Source organism: Rhipicephalus sanguineus, chromosome 8 (genome assembly GCF_013339695.2).
Source record: "Rhipicephalus sanguineus isolate Rsan-2018 chromosome 8, BIME_Rsan_1.4, whole genome shotgun sequence".
In the NCBI taxonomy this organism is placed as follows: Eukaryota; Metazoa; Arthropoda; class Arachnida; order Ixodida; family Ixodidae; genus Rhipicephalus; species Rhipicephalus sanguineus.
In genome coordinates, this window is record NC_051183.1 from 25,710,204 (window position 1) to 25,726,582 (window position 16,379).

At 44.4% G+C, this 16,379-nt stretch overlaps 2 protein-coding genes across 2 annotated transcripts in view; one reads left to right on the forward strand and one right to left on the reverse strand.

Moving 5' to 3' along the window:
- The window catches only part of LOC125759720 (netrin receptor DCC-like), a 47,380-nt gene that overhangs the window by 17,389 nt on the left and 13,612 nt on the right, over positions 1-16,379 (forward strand). The window lies entirely within an intron of this gene.
- The window catches only part of LOC119401573 (organic cation transporter protein), a 31,341-nt gene that overhangs the window by 11,926 nt on the left and 3,036 nt on the right, over positions 1-16,379 (reverse strand). Inside the window, exons 3-7 of the mRNA XM_037668474.2 lie at positions 9,859-9,962; positions 8,912-9,066; positions 6,911-7,079; positions 3,272-3,419; positions 2,134-2,225 (exon numbers count right to left, since the gene is read on the reverse strand). Coding sequence (XP_037524402.1) covers positions 2,134-2,225; positions 3,272-3,419; positions 6,911-7,079; positions 8,912-9,066; positions 9,859-9,962 — 668 coding nt within the window. The remainder of the gene's footprint in view (positions 1-2,133; positions 2,226-3,271; positions 3,420-6,910; positions 7,080-8,911; positions 9,067-9,858; positions 9,963-16,379) is intronic.

A 16,379-nucleotide genomic window follows, 5' to 3' on the forward strand; every position in this document is an offset into this window, starting at 1 on the left:
TCTGTATGGCCTCCGTTGTGCGTGAATTGAAGCAGTGTTTTGGAATGTACTACTGTCATGTTTCGATTGGTCACAGCTGGTTGTGTCACTTTAGCGGAGGCCGGTTTTGGGAGCGCTACCTAATTGTGAAATCCATTGAACCAAATGAATCACTTTAACGGTGACCACAGCATTATGCACTGTTAACCTTACGAAGTTGTTATGCTTATTTGTTTTATCGCGTTTGTGTTCAACGTATTACGTTCAGTTTAAACTACGTGGGTAAGACTTGTTTCTGGGCGAGTTGGTTGAAATCTATGGGGTACATTTTAGCGCAAACTGTGACAGAGAGCACGGGAAGAAAAGTAGGAGAAAGCAGAAAGGTCGGGCGCTAAGACCTTTCTACGTGGTTTACTTGTAAATGACAAGACTTATTTCAATCTGTGCCTTCAAAGTTGATAGCCTAGTCACACCACGCATGTCCGTTATCGACAGAATTCGCCTTCGTTTAAGTCCCTCTGTGACACAGTATATAAAAAAGGATTCGCCGAGCTGACCTACGGTCATTGTTTAAGTTACGCGGCAGCCTTCCCGCACATGGCATTACAGCCGATTCAGCAAAGCCTGGTAGAGCTTTCGTTTTCCTTTGTAAATCTATCAGCCAAACGTATTTTGCTTCTGTGAAGACCTGCTCCTACACTATCCGAGCGGCCATGGCACTACACCACGTGGATGAAGGCAAGAACTATAGGAAGGAGCGTCACGTGATTACGCTAGCCTCAGCAAGCCAACCTCCTCTGACGCCTCCCTTCTCGACCAGTGCGCGGTGACTCCTGGGTAGGATTAGGCCCCGCAACTCCCGCAGCAGACGCAGCGGAAGCTAGCCGGCCGATAGTAGCGCTTCACGTGAGTGAGCGAGCGAGTGAGTGAGTGAGTGAGTGAGTGAGTGAGTGAGTGAGTGAGTGAGTGAGTGAGTGAGTGAGTGAGTGAGTGAGTGAGTGAGTGAGTGAGTGAGTGAGTGAGTGAGTGAGTGAGTGAGTGAATAAACGTTTATTCACGTGACCAAGGCCTGTATTGCTGTAAATTTTTCATGACTAGGCTTCGAAATTGTCACGTGACGTTCCCTCCTAGTTTGTTTTCCTTCCTCCATGCTACACCCGATGAAACATGCGTGTTCCTTTGGCTTCGTCGAATCGGCAGCCAGACTTACCGTGCGTCTCTGAATATACCTCGTAAAATCTTACGGGCAGCTTACACCAGCGCGACGCTGTTGCGGCACTGTAATGGTGACAGTTTTCTTCCGCTTCTTCATCTTGTCACATGAGATTCACACTTCGTTGCTGCGCATTTAATCTTGCCATTTTCTGACATTTGTACGCGTTTCCATAAAGAGAGCTAGCTTTACTCCTCCCGGTACAAAGAAACAAAACGACCGTGTGCATGCCTTTGACCTTGAAACTCAGCCAACGTCGATTTCCACCTCGCGCGTGCGTCGTCATGGCAACGGACATGCGCAGTGTCGGTTTGTTCTCCTCTCCCGCGCACCTCTCTCTGTGGGTCGGCGAGAGTCGCGAGTCGGCGGGCGCGTGCACCTCGAGACCTTAATGCCTGTCGCGTGACTCCGGCGCCGTAAACGAAAAGACATCTGGACAGCGTGCCACTGCTTGCCACGCGGCGCACCACGGCGGCATGCTATCCGCTGTAGTTTTGCTCCTATCGCCACAAAAGCTTGCTTTAACCGCATTCAACCACGGCATAGTTTTCTTGCTTTTCAATATTAATGTAATTTCGCCCCTCCCGCTTGCGTCCTCTTTCATAGCCCTGCGGTATTCTGAATGTAAATATTCATTGAGTTATTACCTAAGTAGTGCTGATATGGCAGACATTCGAAATCCCTTCTTAAATGTTGCGTTCGCACACGTCCACCGCACTGTAAGACCCTACATCGATTCTTTGTAGTAGGTTCATTTTCTCGATTACTGCAATGCCGTCAACGCATCGAGGACAGACAGACAACCCATCCAAAGTGGGTTAGAGTTGGCAACGAAACGATATCGAATTCATCAAACAGGCTATCTGCTCTACGCGTTAGATGACCTGCCCTAAGTCCGTTTCTGCCGTGCTGTATTTTGAGCTTGACTGAACTTAACTTACGAGACTGTGACTAGCACCAGCGTGTTTCTGCGCAGGTATTTAGTCTTGAAAAGTCCAATCACTGACACGTTGCTCTGGTGACCTTGCATGGCCTGCAAACGTAAAAAGGAGTGTTCTCGTACACATCAATGTCTTACTGCGTTCGCGCTTTCAGCCTGAGAAATTTATATTGTCTTGAACGTAGAATACCAAAAACAAACAAACAAATGCTCTTATGTCTTTTCCCTCTCGTTTATTGAGATACTTTCATGTGTACAAGTAGCATATAAAGTCACTCATGCCAGTTTTTTTTCTCCTGAATTTCCGCCAGCAATCCATTCCGCACTTGCGCTTTCCTCCTCACACGTCTCACCTCGAGTCTCTTGCGAATAGGGGCTGCGCGAGAATTTTCTTTAAGGGGGGAGGGGCACCCACAAGTGAGTGGGGGAGGTAGGCAGAGAGGTAAGCGTGCAAATTATGCACTGTGTTTTGCAGTTTGCTCCTGGAGGGCAAAGGAGGGGCAGGTAGAAATTGTTGGGGGCAGCCGCCCTCCCCCGTTCACCCCGCACCCCCCTTCGCACCGACCTTGCTTGCCAAGGCAATCTTGTTCAAGCGGCAACTTTACTGTGCCGGAATAAATGTCGAGGACGCGTCGCTCTCTGCGCGTGAGTATAATAATAATAATAATAATAATAATAATAATAATAATAATAATAATAATAATAATAATAATAATAATAATAATAATAATAATAATAATTGTACTGATTGATGCTATCGGTTTTAGTTAAACGAAACTGGAACTTGCCATGCCGTATTAAAAATAATAGTCTCTAGGAAAAATTTCTCGTTTTAACAGAGTCTGCAAGTGTACGGGGTGCCCAAGCTTAAGAAGTAAAGTATATCTATATATATCATTTTGCAGTCGACTGTGGTCGCACAAGGGCAGAATATCCTGACAGCCGTTCAAATTATTTCGACTCTTGGTAATGCTGGAATTATTAATAGCCACGGGCCTCGTATTATGGCAAGAGAACGAAACATCTCGTCGAGGAAATATTGTTAGCGCCATAGTACCGCAACCGTACCAAAACCATATAACATCGTATAGTTTTGAAACGATTTCGAAACTATACGATGGCACTGATTTTACGCTTACATTCAGCTTCCTCTTCATTAGGCCTTCGACTTCCTTCTCGACGTCACCAAGTTGCTTCTTATTGAAACGCGCGATCTTGCGGATAGCCTCGACCGCTTCGGCTTGCTTTCCTACACTTACGAGCCACCTGGGCGACTCGTATAGCCATCTGGAAATTTAGAACCACGGTCAGTACTTTGTACCGATATTACATGTACTACTGTGAGCAATATAAGCTGGAACGGCGAATTCGTGTTTGTTCAATGGTTACTTCCATTGTGCTGGTGCGAATGTGACGGATTTAACTGCCAGAGATCCCTTTCCGCTCGAGCATCTAGCGTCACGAACTCTTCTGCGCTTTCCAGCAGCGTTTAGCCGCTACATCCTTTCAATGGTAATTTCGGTGTTGCAGATAATATTGCTCACAGCTGTACACGCTGTACATAGTAGCAATATCACATGTACAGTCGGCCACAAGATGATACCACGCGAGCGCGTAGGAAAGTTGCAGCCTGCGTCTTCTAGTGGTGAGCCATCTGCTTTCGGCAGTATTGCTCTGGCGGTTGCGTGGCCAGAGCTATGCTTTCGCGAGCAGATGACTGTAGGTAGCGCAGACTACAATTTTGCCATGCGCTTACGTGGTCCGCATTATATCGTGGTTGAATGTACCCGCGACTCCTGAGAAATAGACGAAGCCGTTGGAACACGCCCTGCGCGTTTGTGGTCGCTATGACACCGAGCGCCACATACACCGGACAGAATTATAAGCTTCTTCGACCTTCAGTACGGCAGCCTTAATTTGCTTTTTGCCATGTATGCAAGTGTGTATGCTTCGTCAATCCCTCTGAGTACCTTTGTTGGCCCCGTGAACTTCTACTTCATAAACCTCAGATGATGCAACGAAGGTTGATTTGAAAGAATGAACCAGTCAAAAGGACGAAGGACAAAGGAGAGAAGTGGCAAGGCACGACGACTGGACTATCAACTGTGCTTTATTAACAAGCACGATCTTTTAGAAAAACCAGGGGCGCATACGCAGATCAAGATGAACTGAGCACGCGCCCCTGGAACTGCGCATGCGCAACTGGTATTCCTGGAAGACGGTGTTTGTTAATAAAGCGCAGTTGGTAGTTCAGTTGTAGTGTGTGTCACTTTTCTCCTTTGTTGCCATAGCGCATGTGCCCCTTAGTTTCGCCATTAGGGCTCCTCGACGTCCACTTGCGATACGCCCATTTTTGGTAGAATGTATTCAAGATCCGTAAATTATCTCGTTCTGCAAACTCCACTAATATTTCCGTTCCGGCATTTATAGAACCGGCTAGACTTGAGGAAGGAACGACAGAAACCTATGCGCAGGAAACCGTCTAATGAATTAGCGCTGAGACAGAAAGCACATGAATTCATGATCTCACTCCAGAACAGATAGATACTCGGCTCTAACCGAGAAAACCGATTTGAGCGTTGACGCAATGAATGATAATCTGAAGAGCATCATTACGGAGTGTGAAGTAGAAGTCGGCGGTACAGTCATTAGACAGGGCACTGGCAAGCTTTACCAGGAGACGAAAAACCTCACTAAGAAACATCAAAGCATGAAAGCCTGAAACACAACGAACGAAACAGAACTTGCAGATCTTTCAAAGTTAACAAATAGCCTTAAGGTAGCCGACATACATAAGAAGGCATAATATGGAGAGAATTGAACACGCTCTAAAAAAAGAACGAAGCCTAAGAGAAAACTGGGCACAGAAAAAAAAAACAGACGTATGCACTAAGGGACAGGGAAGGCAATGTAACTATCAATACGGATAGTATCGTTAAAGCAGCTGATGATTTTTGCAGAGATCTGTACATTAGCCGGGAAAACTAGGACGATAATGTAAGGAGTATTAGTAGCCCAGAGGAATCGGACACCCCACCAGCAACGACAAGTAAAGAAATCCTTTCGAAAAAAATGTAAAAAGTCAAGACCGCTGGTAAGGATCAGATAACATCAGACCTGTTGAAAGGCGATGGACAGATTGTGTTAAAAAAACTATCCACGCTGTATACGAAGTGTCTCTTCACGGTGAGGGCACCAGAATCTTGGAAGAATGGTAACACCATTTTATTCCAAAAGAAAGGCGACGTCAAGGAGTTGAAGATTGCAGGCCGATCAGCTTACTGTCCTTTGTCTACAAGCTATTTACAACGATAATAGATAAGAGAATTAAGGCCACCTTAGTATTCAATCACCCAAAGAACCAAGCAGGATTTCATGCAGGCTACCCGACGATTGACCATATCCACACGATCAGTGAGGTGATAGAGAAGTGCGCGGAATATAACCAACCTATATATGTATATAGCATTCATAGATTATGAGACGGCATTTGATTCGGTCAAGATATCAGCAATCATAGAGGCACTGCGAAATCAGGGCGTCGACGAACCACATATAAAGATACACAGCCGCCATAGTCCTTCATAAATAAGAGACAAAATTCCAATAAAGAAATGTGTACGGCAGGTAGACACGATCTCGCCAATGCTATTCACCGCGTGCTTAGAGGAGGTTTTCAGGGCATTAGATTGGTAAGCCTTAGGTAACCGAGTTAATGGAGAGTATCTTAATAACCAGCGATTCTCTTATTACACACCATTGATGACTAACTCAGGAGACTAATTGCGACCCACGATTACAGAATTGGACAAGTAAGTCAGAAGAGTAAGTCTGAAAATTGTTATGTAGAAAACTAAAGTAATGTGCACAGAACGGCGCCTTGCGAAAGGCAACGAGGCACTGGAAGTGGTAAAGGAATACGTCTACTTAGGACAGGTAGTGACCGCAGAGCTGAGTCATGAGACTGAAGTAACTCGAAGAATAAGGATGAGATGGAGCACATTCGGCAGGCATTCTCAAATAATGAATGGTAGTTTACCGCTATCCCTCAAGAGGAAGGCATATAACAGCTGCATCTTACCGGTACTTACCTATAGAGCAGAACCCTGAAGACTTACAAAGAGGGCTCAACGTAAACTGAGGACGACGCAGCGAGCGATGGAAAGGCAGATGATAGGTATAACACTAAGGAACAAGAAGACAGCAGAGTGAATCAGCGAACAAACGGGTGTCCAGGATACCTTAGTCGAAATAAAGAAGAAAAGATGGGCATGGGCAGGGCATGTAACGCGTAGGCAAGATGGCCGCTGATCATTAAGAGTAACAGGCTGGATTTCAAGAGAAAGCAAATGCGCTAGAGGGAAACAGGAAGTTAGGCGGGCAGATGCGATTCAGAAGTTTGCGGCCATAACGGGGCCGCAGGACCGGGTTGATTGGCGGAACATGGGAGAGGCCTTTACCCTACAATGGGTACAGTCGGAATGGTGATGACGATGATGCACATGCCCCTGGTTTTGCAGGAAGCTGCTGTTTGTTAATAGAGCAGAGTTGATAGCCTTGTCGTTGTATGTACCACTTCTCTCCTTTGTACTTCGTCATTTTGACTGCTTCATTCTTTCAGCGTTATGTGCGAACTGACCCAGACTTCAACCTTACTGCTTTCTCATTTGAAAAGATGCGAGGTGTTCATTCGTCTGTTCTCTTCACGTTCCTTCTCCTGGGCAGAAGTCGGGCTGTTTACTTTTGCTGCCGTCAATAGAAATGTACGGGATACTCACGGAAGCGCAAATAAGAGGGAGACTGAGAAGGCCGCTTGAACGATGAGCAGTTTCCTCCAGTCCTGGGCGAGCCACACGATCCCGGGGAGCAGGAGGAGGCCGATTATCCAGCCGTAGCCGTAGCACACATTCAGTGCAATGCGAAATTTCGGCCCGATCGTTTCTGCGACTAAGGCGAGAGACAAAAATCAGAAGCTCTTCCCCTATCGAGGAATTCGGAGGAAGGGAAGCTTGGCGTGGACGTGCCTGCCTGTTTTCTTTCTTTCTTTCTTTCTTTCTTTCTTTCTTTCTTTCTTTCTTTCTTTCTTTCTTTCTTTCTTTCTTTCTTTCTTTCTTTCTTTCTTTCTTTCTTTCTTTCTTTCTTTCTTTCCTTCTTTCTTTCTTTCTTTCTTTCTCATTGCGCAATTCTCGCTCCTAACGCACGCGTTCAACACGAAGTATTTCACTGAAGCGCCCTTATCAAGTGTACTCTTAACCAAATGTTTTCTGCATCATCGGTAAAACGGATTCATTTACTTCAGTTCACATTAGGCAAGGATGGCCTAGTAGTCAAGGCACTCGCTTTCAGACCAGGGGGACCTGGCTTCAAACCCCAGCCCTGGGACGAAAGTTTATTGGGCTTTATTATTTATTTGGTGCGCGCCATCTGTGGGCGAGGAATCTTTTTGGCAAGCGCGTCACGTGTTTTTTTCTGAACAGCACTCTTTCCTGTCTCTGTTATTCCTACTGTTGTTGCGCTGCACCTACAATATTCAGCATGAAGCAACTCGTCCAAATCAAGCTCTAGTGTTCTTTCCGCGGCGGTGGGTTTTTTGGAATACCATCAGCTTCACAGGGCAGTCCATACAAGCTTGACTTGAAAAAGTCACTTGGGTTAGTGCATCACACAGAGTTCGTCCGCATGCCTTAAGGCGTAAAATATTTTCAAAGGAGCCCGCTGACTGTGTTAAGAAAACATTAGAGTTGTTCCACGTAGGCTCAAGCTATCCTTATTGCTAAATAATTTCTACAAATAAATGCAAACAGCGTGCAATATAAAGTCACTAAATATATGGACGTTACACGTACGCTGCAGTAGCGAAAGTAGCCAGAGCTTAGCAACTACACAATATATAGACAGGAGCGGGAGAAAACAGAGAATTAGAATCGCGTGCACATAGGTGCGTTTGTTGGGTACGATACGCTATTTTAATCACTCAAATTGGGTTCCCCTGAGAACAGCGTGTGGTGTAGGCCCAGTCGCATCAAACTCTAACACCAAGATCAGCGTACCCTAATCTGCCCGAATTCTTGGCAAGATAGATAGATAGATAGATAGATAGATAGATAGATAGATAGATAGATAGATAGATAGATAGATAGATAGATAGATAGATAGACAGACAGACAGACAGACAGACAGACAGACAGACAGACAGACAGACAGACAGACAGACAGATAGATAGATAGATAGATAGATAGATAGATAGATAGATAGATAGATAGATAGATAGATAGATAGATAGATAGATAGATAGATAGATAGATAGATAGATAGATAGATAGATAGATGTTTATTTGATGGGCAATACAGATCACGAGAAGTCAGAGAACAATCTGCTTTTAAGCCCCTTGATAAGGCTCCACCCCCTGTATCTTGCACTTCGGTCAGCATTTGGCCACAAACGTACTATCAATATACTACATTAACACAATACATATAAATCATATACACAAAATGATTGAAATAAACCGGGTGCACACTATGATGATCCCGAAGAGTAGTACACAAGTAGTATAAAAAGTAGGTGCTTTAAAGTGACCACATGACGTAAGAACATGGCTTATACGTCAACCATGAAAACCGAACAATGTACGGAGCATGCGCAGTGATGAAACCTCTTTTGCTTTGCCTCTGCGATTTCTTTTCGTTGCACACGCTATTCAGTTACTCTAGATCTTTCTTTTCCATATTGGAAAGACGTGTTCATAGCACTCGACGAGCAATAAATATAGCTTACGCAGGCTGAAGCAGGCCACCTGTAGTCCAGATATGGCGAAGGCTACACCGATTCTGGCAACCAGAAAGAAGTTTAGGCTCGAACTAAAGGTCAGTGCAGACGCCGAAACGCACAAGCAAATGATGCTAAAAACTGCCACGATTCTTCTTCCGAATCTGAAAAAGAAAGTAATATTAATGAGTTATGAATATTATTTTGAGGTGGGATCCAAATGAGTCCTACTTTGTGTGCACCCATTGCACCTAAAATAGGACTCACTTGGATACCATCTCAAACCACCCTTCGGGCTTGGTGCCGAAGCACATCCGGCTGGTAAGAAACGCTGCTATCAGCATCTCAACCAAATCTTGCATTAGCCTGTGGTAAAAGGAGCTTATAAACGGAGCGCGAATTCGCAATTTCATTGCAAATAAATGAACACTGTCAATGGGTTTTTGCCGTCAGCGTCGCCATCGCCGTCATGTTCCGTATAAAGTCCAAATAGATAATATCTCCCGCGCATCGTATGTTTTACCCGCGACTGATATTGAGCAAGCGGGGGTGTTCCGCTGCAAGGAGGGTGCATGCGATAACATCTCCCAATGTGCGAGGCCTGCCGTCGATTGCTACTCAAGCAGAGAGGATGCGCCCAGCCCGTTTTGAAGGAGCATAAAGGAACGCGAGGAATGGGGAGGGGTTAACGTACCACTTGGGAAGCCACTGAGAACTTAATAAATTCTAATACCGAGGTGATTCGATGATTACTTGGCAGATAGCTTCATTAACACTTTAACGATGTCCTTGTCCTATCTCATGGCATTGCGCCGAACTCCTACTTTCTACACTACATAAACACTTGAGAACATACTCTAGAATACCTAAAAAAATGAGATCATAGTCTCGAAGCAGCAGAGCGTGTTGTATCCAACTAAGTTCGTTACAAATTAATAGGGAAAAAATGCACAAACCTGTCTGATACGTTACCAATGAGGAGTACTGCCAACATCATGCAAGCCATGTAAGTGCTTTGCATCAGGGACTTCTTCCACGTATTTTCGCATACGAGGTTCCACTGAAACCAAAAAAATATCCATGTATATAGTGAAGGACTACTGCCGACATTTTATGATTTTTTATGTTACGCCCAAAGCACGACGACTGACTAATAGAAGCTTGAGGAGTGACAGAAAAGAGCTTTCTTACCGGACGCATTTTAGTATTCCTCTTGTCGACTGTCTCCCCGTGGATCTAAGATCCAACAGTACGAACATTCCCACTCAGCCATTCCCTAAAATGCTTGGAAAATTTGATTGCGAAGTACGAAGACAATAAATGTACAGGACGACAGCACTGGCCATTTTAAATATGTAGCATTTCTTAGCGAACAAATGGCAGTCTCACCGCTTCTATCTATCTATCTATCTATCTATCTATCTATCTATCTATCTATCTATCTATCTATCTATCTATCTATCTATCTATCTATCTATCTATCTATCTATCTATCTATCTATCTATCTATCTATCTATCTATCTATCTATCTATCTATCTATCTATCTATCTATCTATCTATCTATCTATCTATCTATCTATCTATCTATCTATCTATCTATCTATCTATCTATCTATCTATGTAGCCGCCCACCTGTGGATGCTGTTGCGGCCACCTTCTCGGAATATGCCAAAATTGGCATAGGAGGGTACGAGCGTATGGCGCACGTGACTGCCAGGTAATAATGCGAATAAAATGAAAAGCTTTTCGCACACGTCATTAAACCCTTCCCCCACTCACGTGTGAGTGAGTGAGTGAGTGAGTGAGTGAGTGAGTGAGTGAGTGAGTGAGTGAGTGAGTGAGTGAGTGAGTGAGTGTATAAACTTTTATTGGCTCCAGCAAAACGCGATAAAACGCGCACCCAGCTCCCATGACGGACCCGATAAGTCTAGCCTGTCGCGTGCGGCACATGCCCGCATACCACGGCCCACTGTATGCTGGTATGTGCCACAGATTATTCGCAAGATTTTTAGATGCGAAGTATCTTATGGCGGAGTTCAATCCGGTGTGGTGGTGGTGGTGTGCGGCGTGACCACCCTTACTGCGCATGCGCATACCCTCTCCCCTCCCTCTCTCCTCTCGCCCTCTCCCCTTCCCCCTCTCCACTTTCTATCTCACATCCCCCTCTCCATTTCCCATTTCCCCTCCCCCTTTCCACTAATCCTCTGAAACGCGGGCTAGACATGTCGAAATTCTCTCCAGCGCAACGCCGCGATGAGCACCAGCGCATGCGCGTCCCTTCCCCCCCTCTCTCTCCTCTCCTACGCTGCCGCCCTCTCACCCGCCTGCCGACCGCGTTCCCCCTCGCCCTGTGAGAATTAACGGCCAGGCTAGAGAGAAGACAAGACGCGCGTAGCGTTCCTCTTCGCGTTCCACGACGCGAGGTCGGTAGCATGCCCAAAGAACGCCAACGGAACGCGATCGTGCAAGTGCTCCGGCTTCGCATCGCCTCATGGTCCCCTTTAGCGGGAAATGGTGTAATCCTTTTATATTTAACTCCATTATATCTTATCGTCTCTCTCTCTTTCTCAACTACACTTTTATCTCGCACGTGAACTGAGATTGTCAACAACGTATATCTCGACCTTAGCACACGCAATCTCTTAAGACGCTGGCTGTCATAATGGGATGCTTTTGACATTGAACACGTTATTCTTTATCATCTCTCTCTTATTATACTTTTATCTCGCACGTATGCTGAGATTGCCAGCAACATATAACTCTTAGCACCCACCCATAATCATTGACCACGCTGGCTATGTGAATGCAAGATGTTTTTTATATTTAACTCCATTATATCTTATCACCTCTCTTTGTCTCTCTCTTTCTCCCACTGTACTTTCATCTCACGCGCGTGCTGAGATTGTCAGCAACATATAACTCTTAGCACACGCAATCTCTGATGACGCTGGCTATCATAATGCAATGTTTTTGACATTGAACACGCTATTTTTTATCGTCTCTCTCTTTCTTTCGGTGCATGCCTCAACCGTTCCGGAAGCAAACGAACGAGTGTGTGTTTAAAACTATCCTAGAACGCTGACTGCAAGCACAGTAGTTAAGTGCCCACTACGCCATAAGTCTTCCTTTTGCAAATCAACGAAGGGCCCACTACGCGTCCGTAAGGCAACACGCGAACCTACGCAGCTGCTCGCTTTGTTGATGTTTTGGCAGCTAACGATTAAATATGTCTGAGCGCTTTGTAACGGGTGGGCCTTGAAAACACCCATTCATTGCGCAGTCCACATGCTTTGACGCCTGGCGCGATTCTACGCTTCTGCCAGACAATATTGCATGCGTTAAGGAGACTCCTTCCACTACATGACATTCACATAGTGTTTTAAATGCGAAGCATTTCTTAGCGAACTTCTGCGACTTTGAGCGTATCTATCTATCTATCTATCTATCTATCTATCTATCTATCTATCTATCTATCTATCTATCTATCTATCTATCTATCTATCTATCTATCTATCTAGCCGCCTACGACTTTGTGCTCTCCTGGCCGTTTCGTTAATCGGATGTATACCAAAATTGGTGTGTCATAACATGGCCTTATTAGGAACATAAATGACAGGTCATATCATGAAAAACATGACACGCATGTCATGAACAGCATGATTTACATTCCACGGCCTTTGGGCTAACTGGCCGTTCCGTTCATCGGATGTATACCAAAATTGGTGTGTCATAACATGGCCTTATCACGAACATAAATGACAGGCCATATCATGAAAATCATGACACGCATGTCATGAACAGCGTGATTTACATTCCACGACCTTTGGGCTCCCTCGCCGTTCCGTTACTCGGATGTATACCAAAATTGGTGTGTCATAACATGGCCTTATCACGAACATAAATGACAGGTCATATCATGAAAATCATGACACGCATGTCATGAACAGCATGATTTACATTCCACGGCCTTTGGGCTCTTGCGGCCGTTCCGTTAATTTCATATATACCAAAAATGGTACGGCGTGACAAGAGTTCATGACGAACATAATGACAGGTCCTAACATGCAAATCATGACGCGCATGTCATGTGCAGCATGATTTACATGACATGGTCTCGGGGCGCTCGCGGCCGTTTAAACGAAGGGATACATACGAAAACTGGTATGACGAGATATTTCTGTATGACGAACATAACTGACACGTGGTAACATGAAAATCATGATATGCATGTCATGTATGACATGATTTACATGCCACGCTCATGGCGCACTCGCCGCCGTTTCGCTAGATTGATATACACCAAAATTGGTATTGTGCGATGTGACTTTATGAAGAACATGAACAACAGATGGTAGCACGAAAACCATGACATCCATGACATGTATGTCATGATTTACATGCCACGCTCATGGTGCATTTGCGTCCGTTTCGCTTGCGTGTTATACACCAAAATTGGTGTTACGCAACACGACTGTATGACGAACGTAAGTGAGACGTGGTAACATAAAAATCATGACATGCAAGTCATGTACGACCTGATTTACATGCCACGCTCATGATGCGCTAGCGGCAGTTTCAGTAGATTGATATACACCAAAATTGGTATTGCGCGATGTGACTGTGTGAAGAACATGAATAACAGTTGGTAAGATGAAAACCATGACATGCATGTCATGTATGTCATGATTTAATTGCCACGCTCATGATGCATTCGCGGCCGCTTCGCTAGCTCGATGTACACCAAGATTGCTATTGCGCGAAGCGACTGTACGACGACGGTGAATGAGACGTGGTAACATGAAAATCATGACATGCATGACATGCACGACATGATTTACATGTCATGCTCATGGCGCACTCGTGGTAATTTCGCTAGATTGATATGCACCAAAATTGGTATTGCGCGATGTGACTGTATGAAGAACATGAATACCAGGTGGTAACATGAAAACTATGACATGCATGCCATGTATGTCATGACTTACATGCAACGCTCATGGTGCATTCGCGGCCCTTTCGATAGCTTGATATACACCAAAACTCGTATTGCGCGATGTGACTGTATGATGAACATTAGTGACAGGTGGTAACATGAAAAACCATAACATTTATGTCATGTATGGCATGATTTACATGCTCTACGCATGGTGCACTCGCGGCCATTTCGCTCCTTTGATATACACCAAAATTGGTATTGCGCGATGTGACTGTATGACGAACATAAATGAGAGGTCTTAACATGCGAATCATGTTATGCATGTCATGTACTGTATGATTTACATGCCACTGTCATGGTGCGCTTCCGGCCGCTTTGTTAACGTGATATATACCAAAATCGGTATGGCATGACACGAGTGTGTGATGAACATAAACGACAGGTCATGCATTTATATACCAGAATATGCGTTTCATTGACATGGTGTACACTAGATTGTGCATGCATGCGTGCATGGCAAACATGCGATATATGGTGGACTAGATGCCATGGCATGAATGATTTCATTTGGCTCAAAGACAAACAAGGCGATGTATGCAACTCCTTGCTGGCTGCTTCGCATTACAACGATTCCCATAGTGCGTGGGATCTGCCGATTTTTTTTTTCCGAAGCAGTTTCAAGGAATGACGTGGCTTTGTGGTAGAACACCTGCTTGCCACGCAGACGGCCTGGGTTCGATTTTCACTCGAAAAAAAATACTTTTTATTATTTATTTTTATTTGCATATTTCTCAATTTTTCGGTAACGGACAAGATGATTATTTTTGGCTCACAACCAACGACGCCGACACCGGAATTTCTGCAAAAGAAGCTTTTTAACGCTCTCGCGTTAATAACTCGATATAGACGATATTACGTGTCATATGGGCGCCGCCACTTTGAGCTGTTGAACGAATCTTTTCTTAAAATATTTGCATATCGCGACGTGAATTGATAAGGTCAGGAAACGTCGAATGCACCAACCTATATATATATATATATATATTATATATATATATATATATATATATATATATATATATATTATATATATATATATATATATATATATATATATATATATATATATGTCCATCGTAGCACTGTTCGTTCAGTTGTTAAAGATACAACACGGCAAGGTCAACAGCCAAATATGACGGCACCGAAACCCATCTGTAAAATAGTCTATTGTATCCGTAAGAAAAGTTTATCTGCTCCCCTCTAGCAGTTTTAATAATAATATCCGGGGTTTAACGTCCCAAAAACTCTAGCAGTTTCGACAAAGTCGTTCAACCATGAAACGCGAAATCTTCAAAGACATTTATTCATTATAATCATGCGCACTAATCACTGCGCAGGCAATCCTGAAGGAAGAGGTTCTTGGTCGTAGTTTATATCTATCAAAATTAGCTCGCTACCCTAAGTGCACGGTCTTGGGTAACTGCCGCTTCACACCTCATTGCCTCTGTACTTTCCTGTAAAACAACATTTTCATGGGTTTTACGTGGCAAACCCCCGATATGATTATGAAGAAGACCGTAGCGGAGAGCTCCGGAAATGTCGACCACCGGGGGTTCTTTAATGTGCACCTAAATCGAAGTGCACCTAAATCTAGCAATTCAGCAAAAGAGAAAGGCGAACTAGCTGGTACTGAATCATATATTGTATAGCAGAAGCACAAAATTCCGCTTTTGTGCTCAGCTTCTGTGCTCTTTTGGTTTTTGTTTTTTCTTTGTCAACGGTGCGAATACGCGGGTGTTAAGCCGAGTTGAGGTATATATCTTCTTTTCATGCGACAACGCTTCCAGTTGTAAGTAAGCGCTCGTGTTGTGCACTTTCTTGTCCTTGTCATTTTTGCGCTTCTGTTATAAAAGTATGCGTCGAAATGCGAGCGCCGTGACAGGGATCGAACTCTCGGCTTTCATGTCAGCAGCCGAGCACCCTAACCACTACACAACCGCTGTTACCAACGTCCTCTCCTACACATGTACTCTGACGGTCGACTACACGTAAGAATCACGCACGCGATACAGGCATTCGCTGCAGTCGGCAATTCTGCGAAACTTTTCGTTTTTAAGGTAACACAATTACATAATTATCTCACCCATTGTTGCCATTCCACTTATAATAAGCGTATTCGGGCTTCTTTTTTACACCGAGTTGCTTGTAGAATTTTCCAGTCACTTGTCGCGCTTTCTCGCCCATCACTTTGTGTAGTTGAGCGTTGACGTCTAACATGCTCGGGGTACTCAAGTACCGTTTTTTTCATGCACTGGCAAACGTGCCATATAGGAGACTATGCTAAAAAGTGATTATCTGTTTTTGTTCATAGTCGCGCATAATTTCGCAGTAAGAAAGTATTAAGGTTATTTTTGAACTTTCCCTTCGTCGTCGAGCGGCCTTTTCATTATAGTTAAGAGAGATTTTAAAAAATTGGGGAACGCCTAAGCTGCGCCTTTAGGAGTTGAACGCGATAGCGATATTCTGTTCCTAGTGCGCA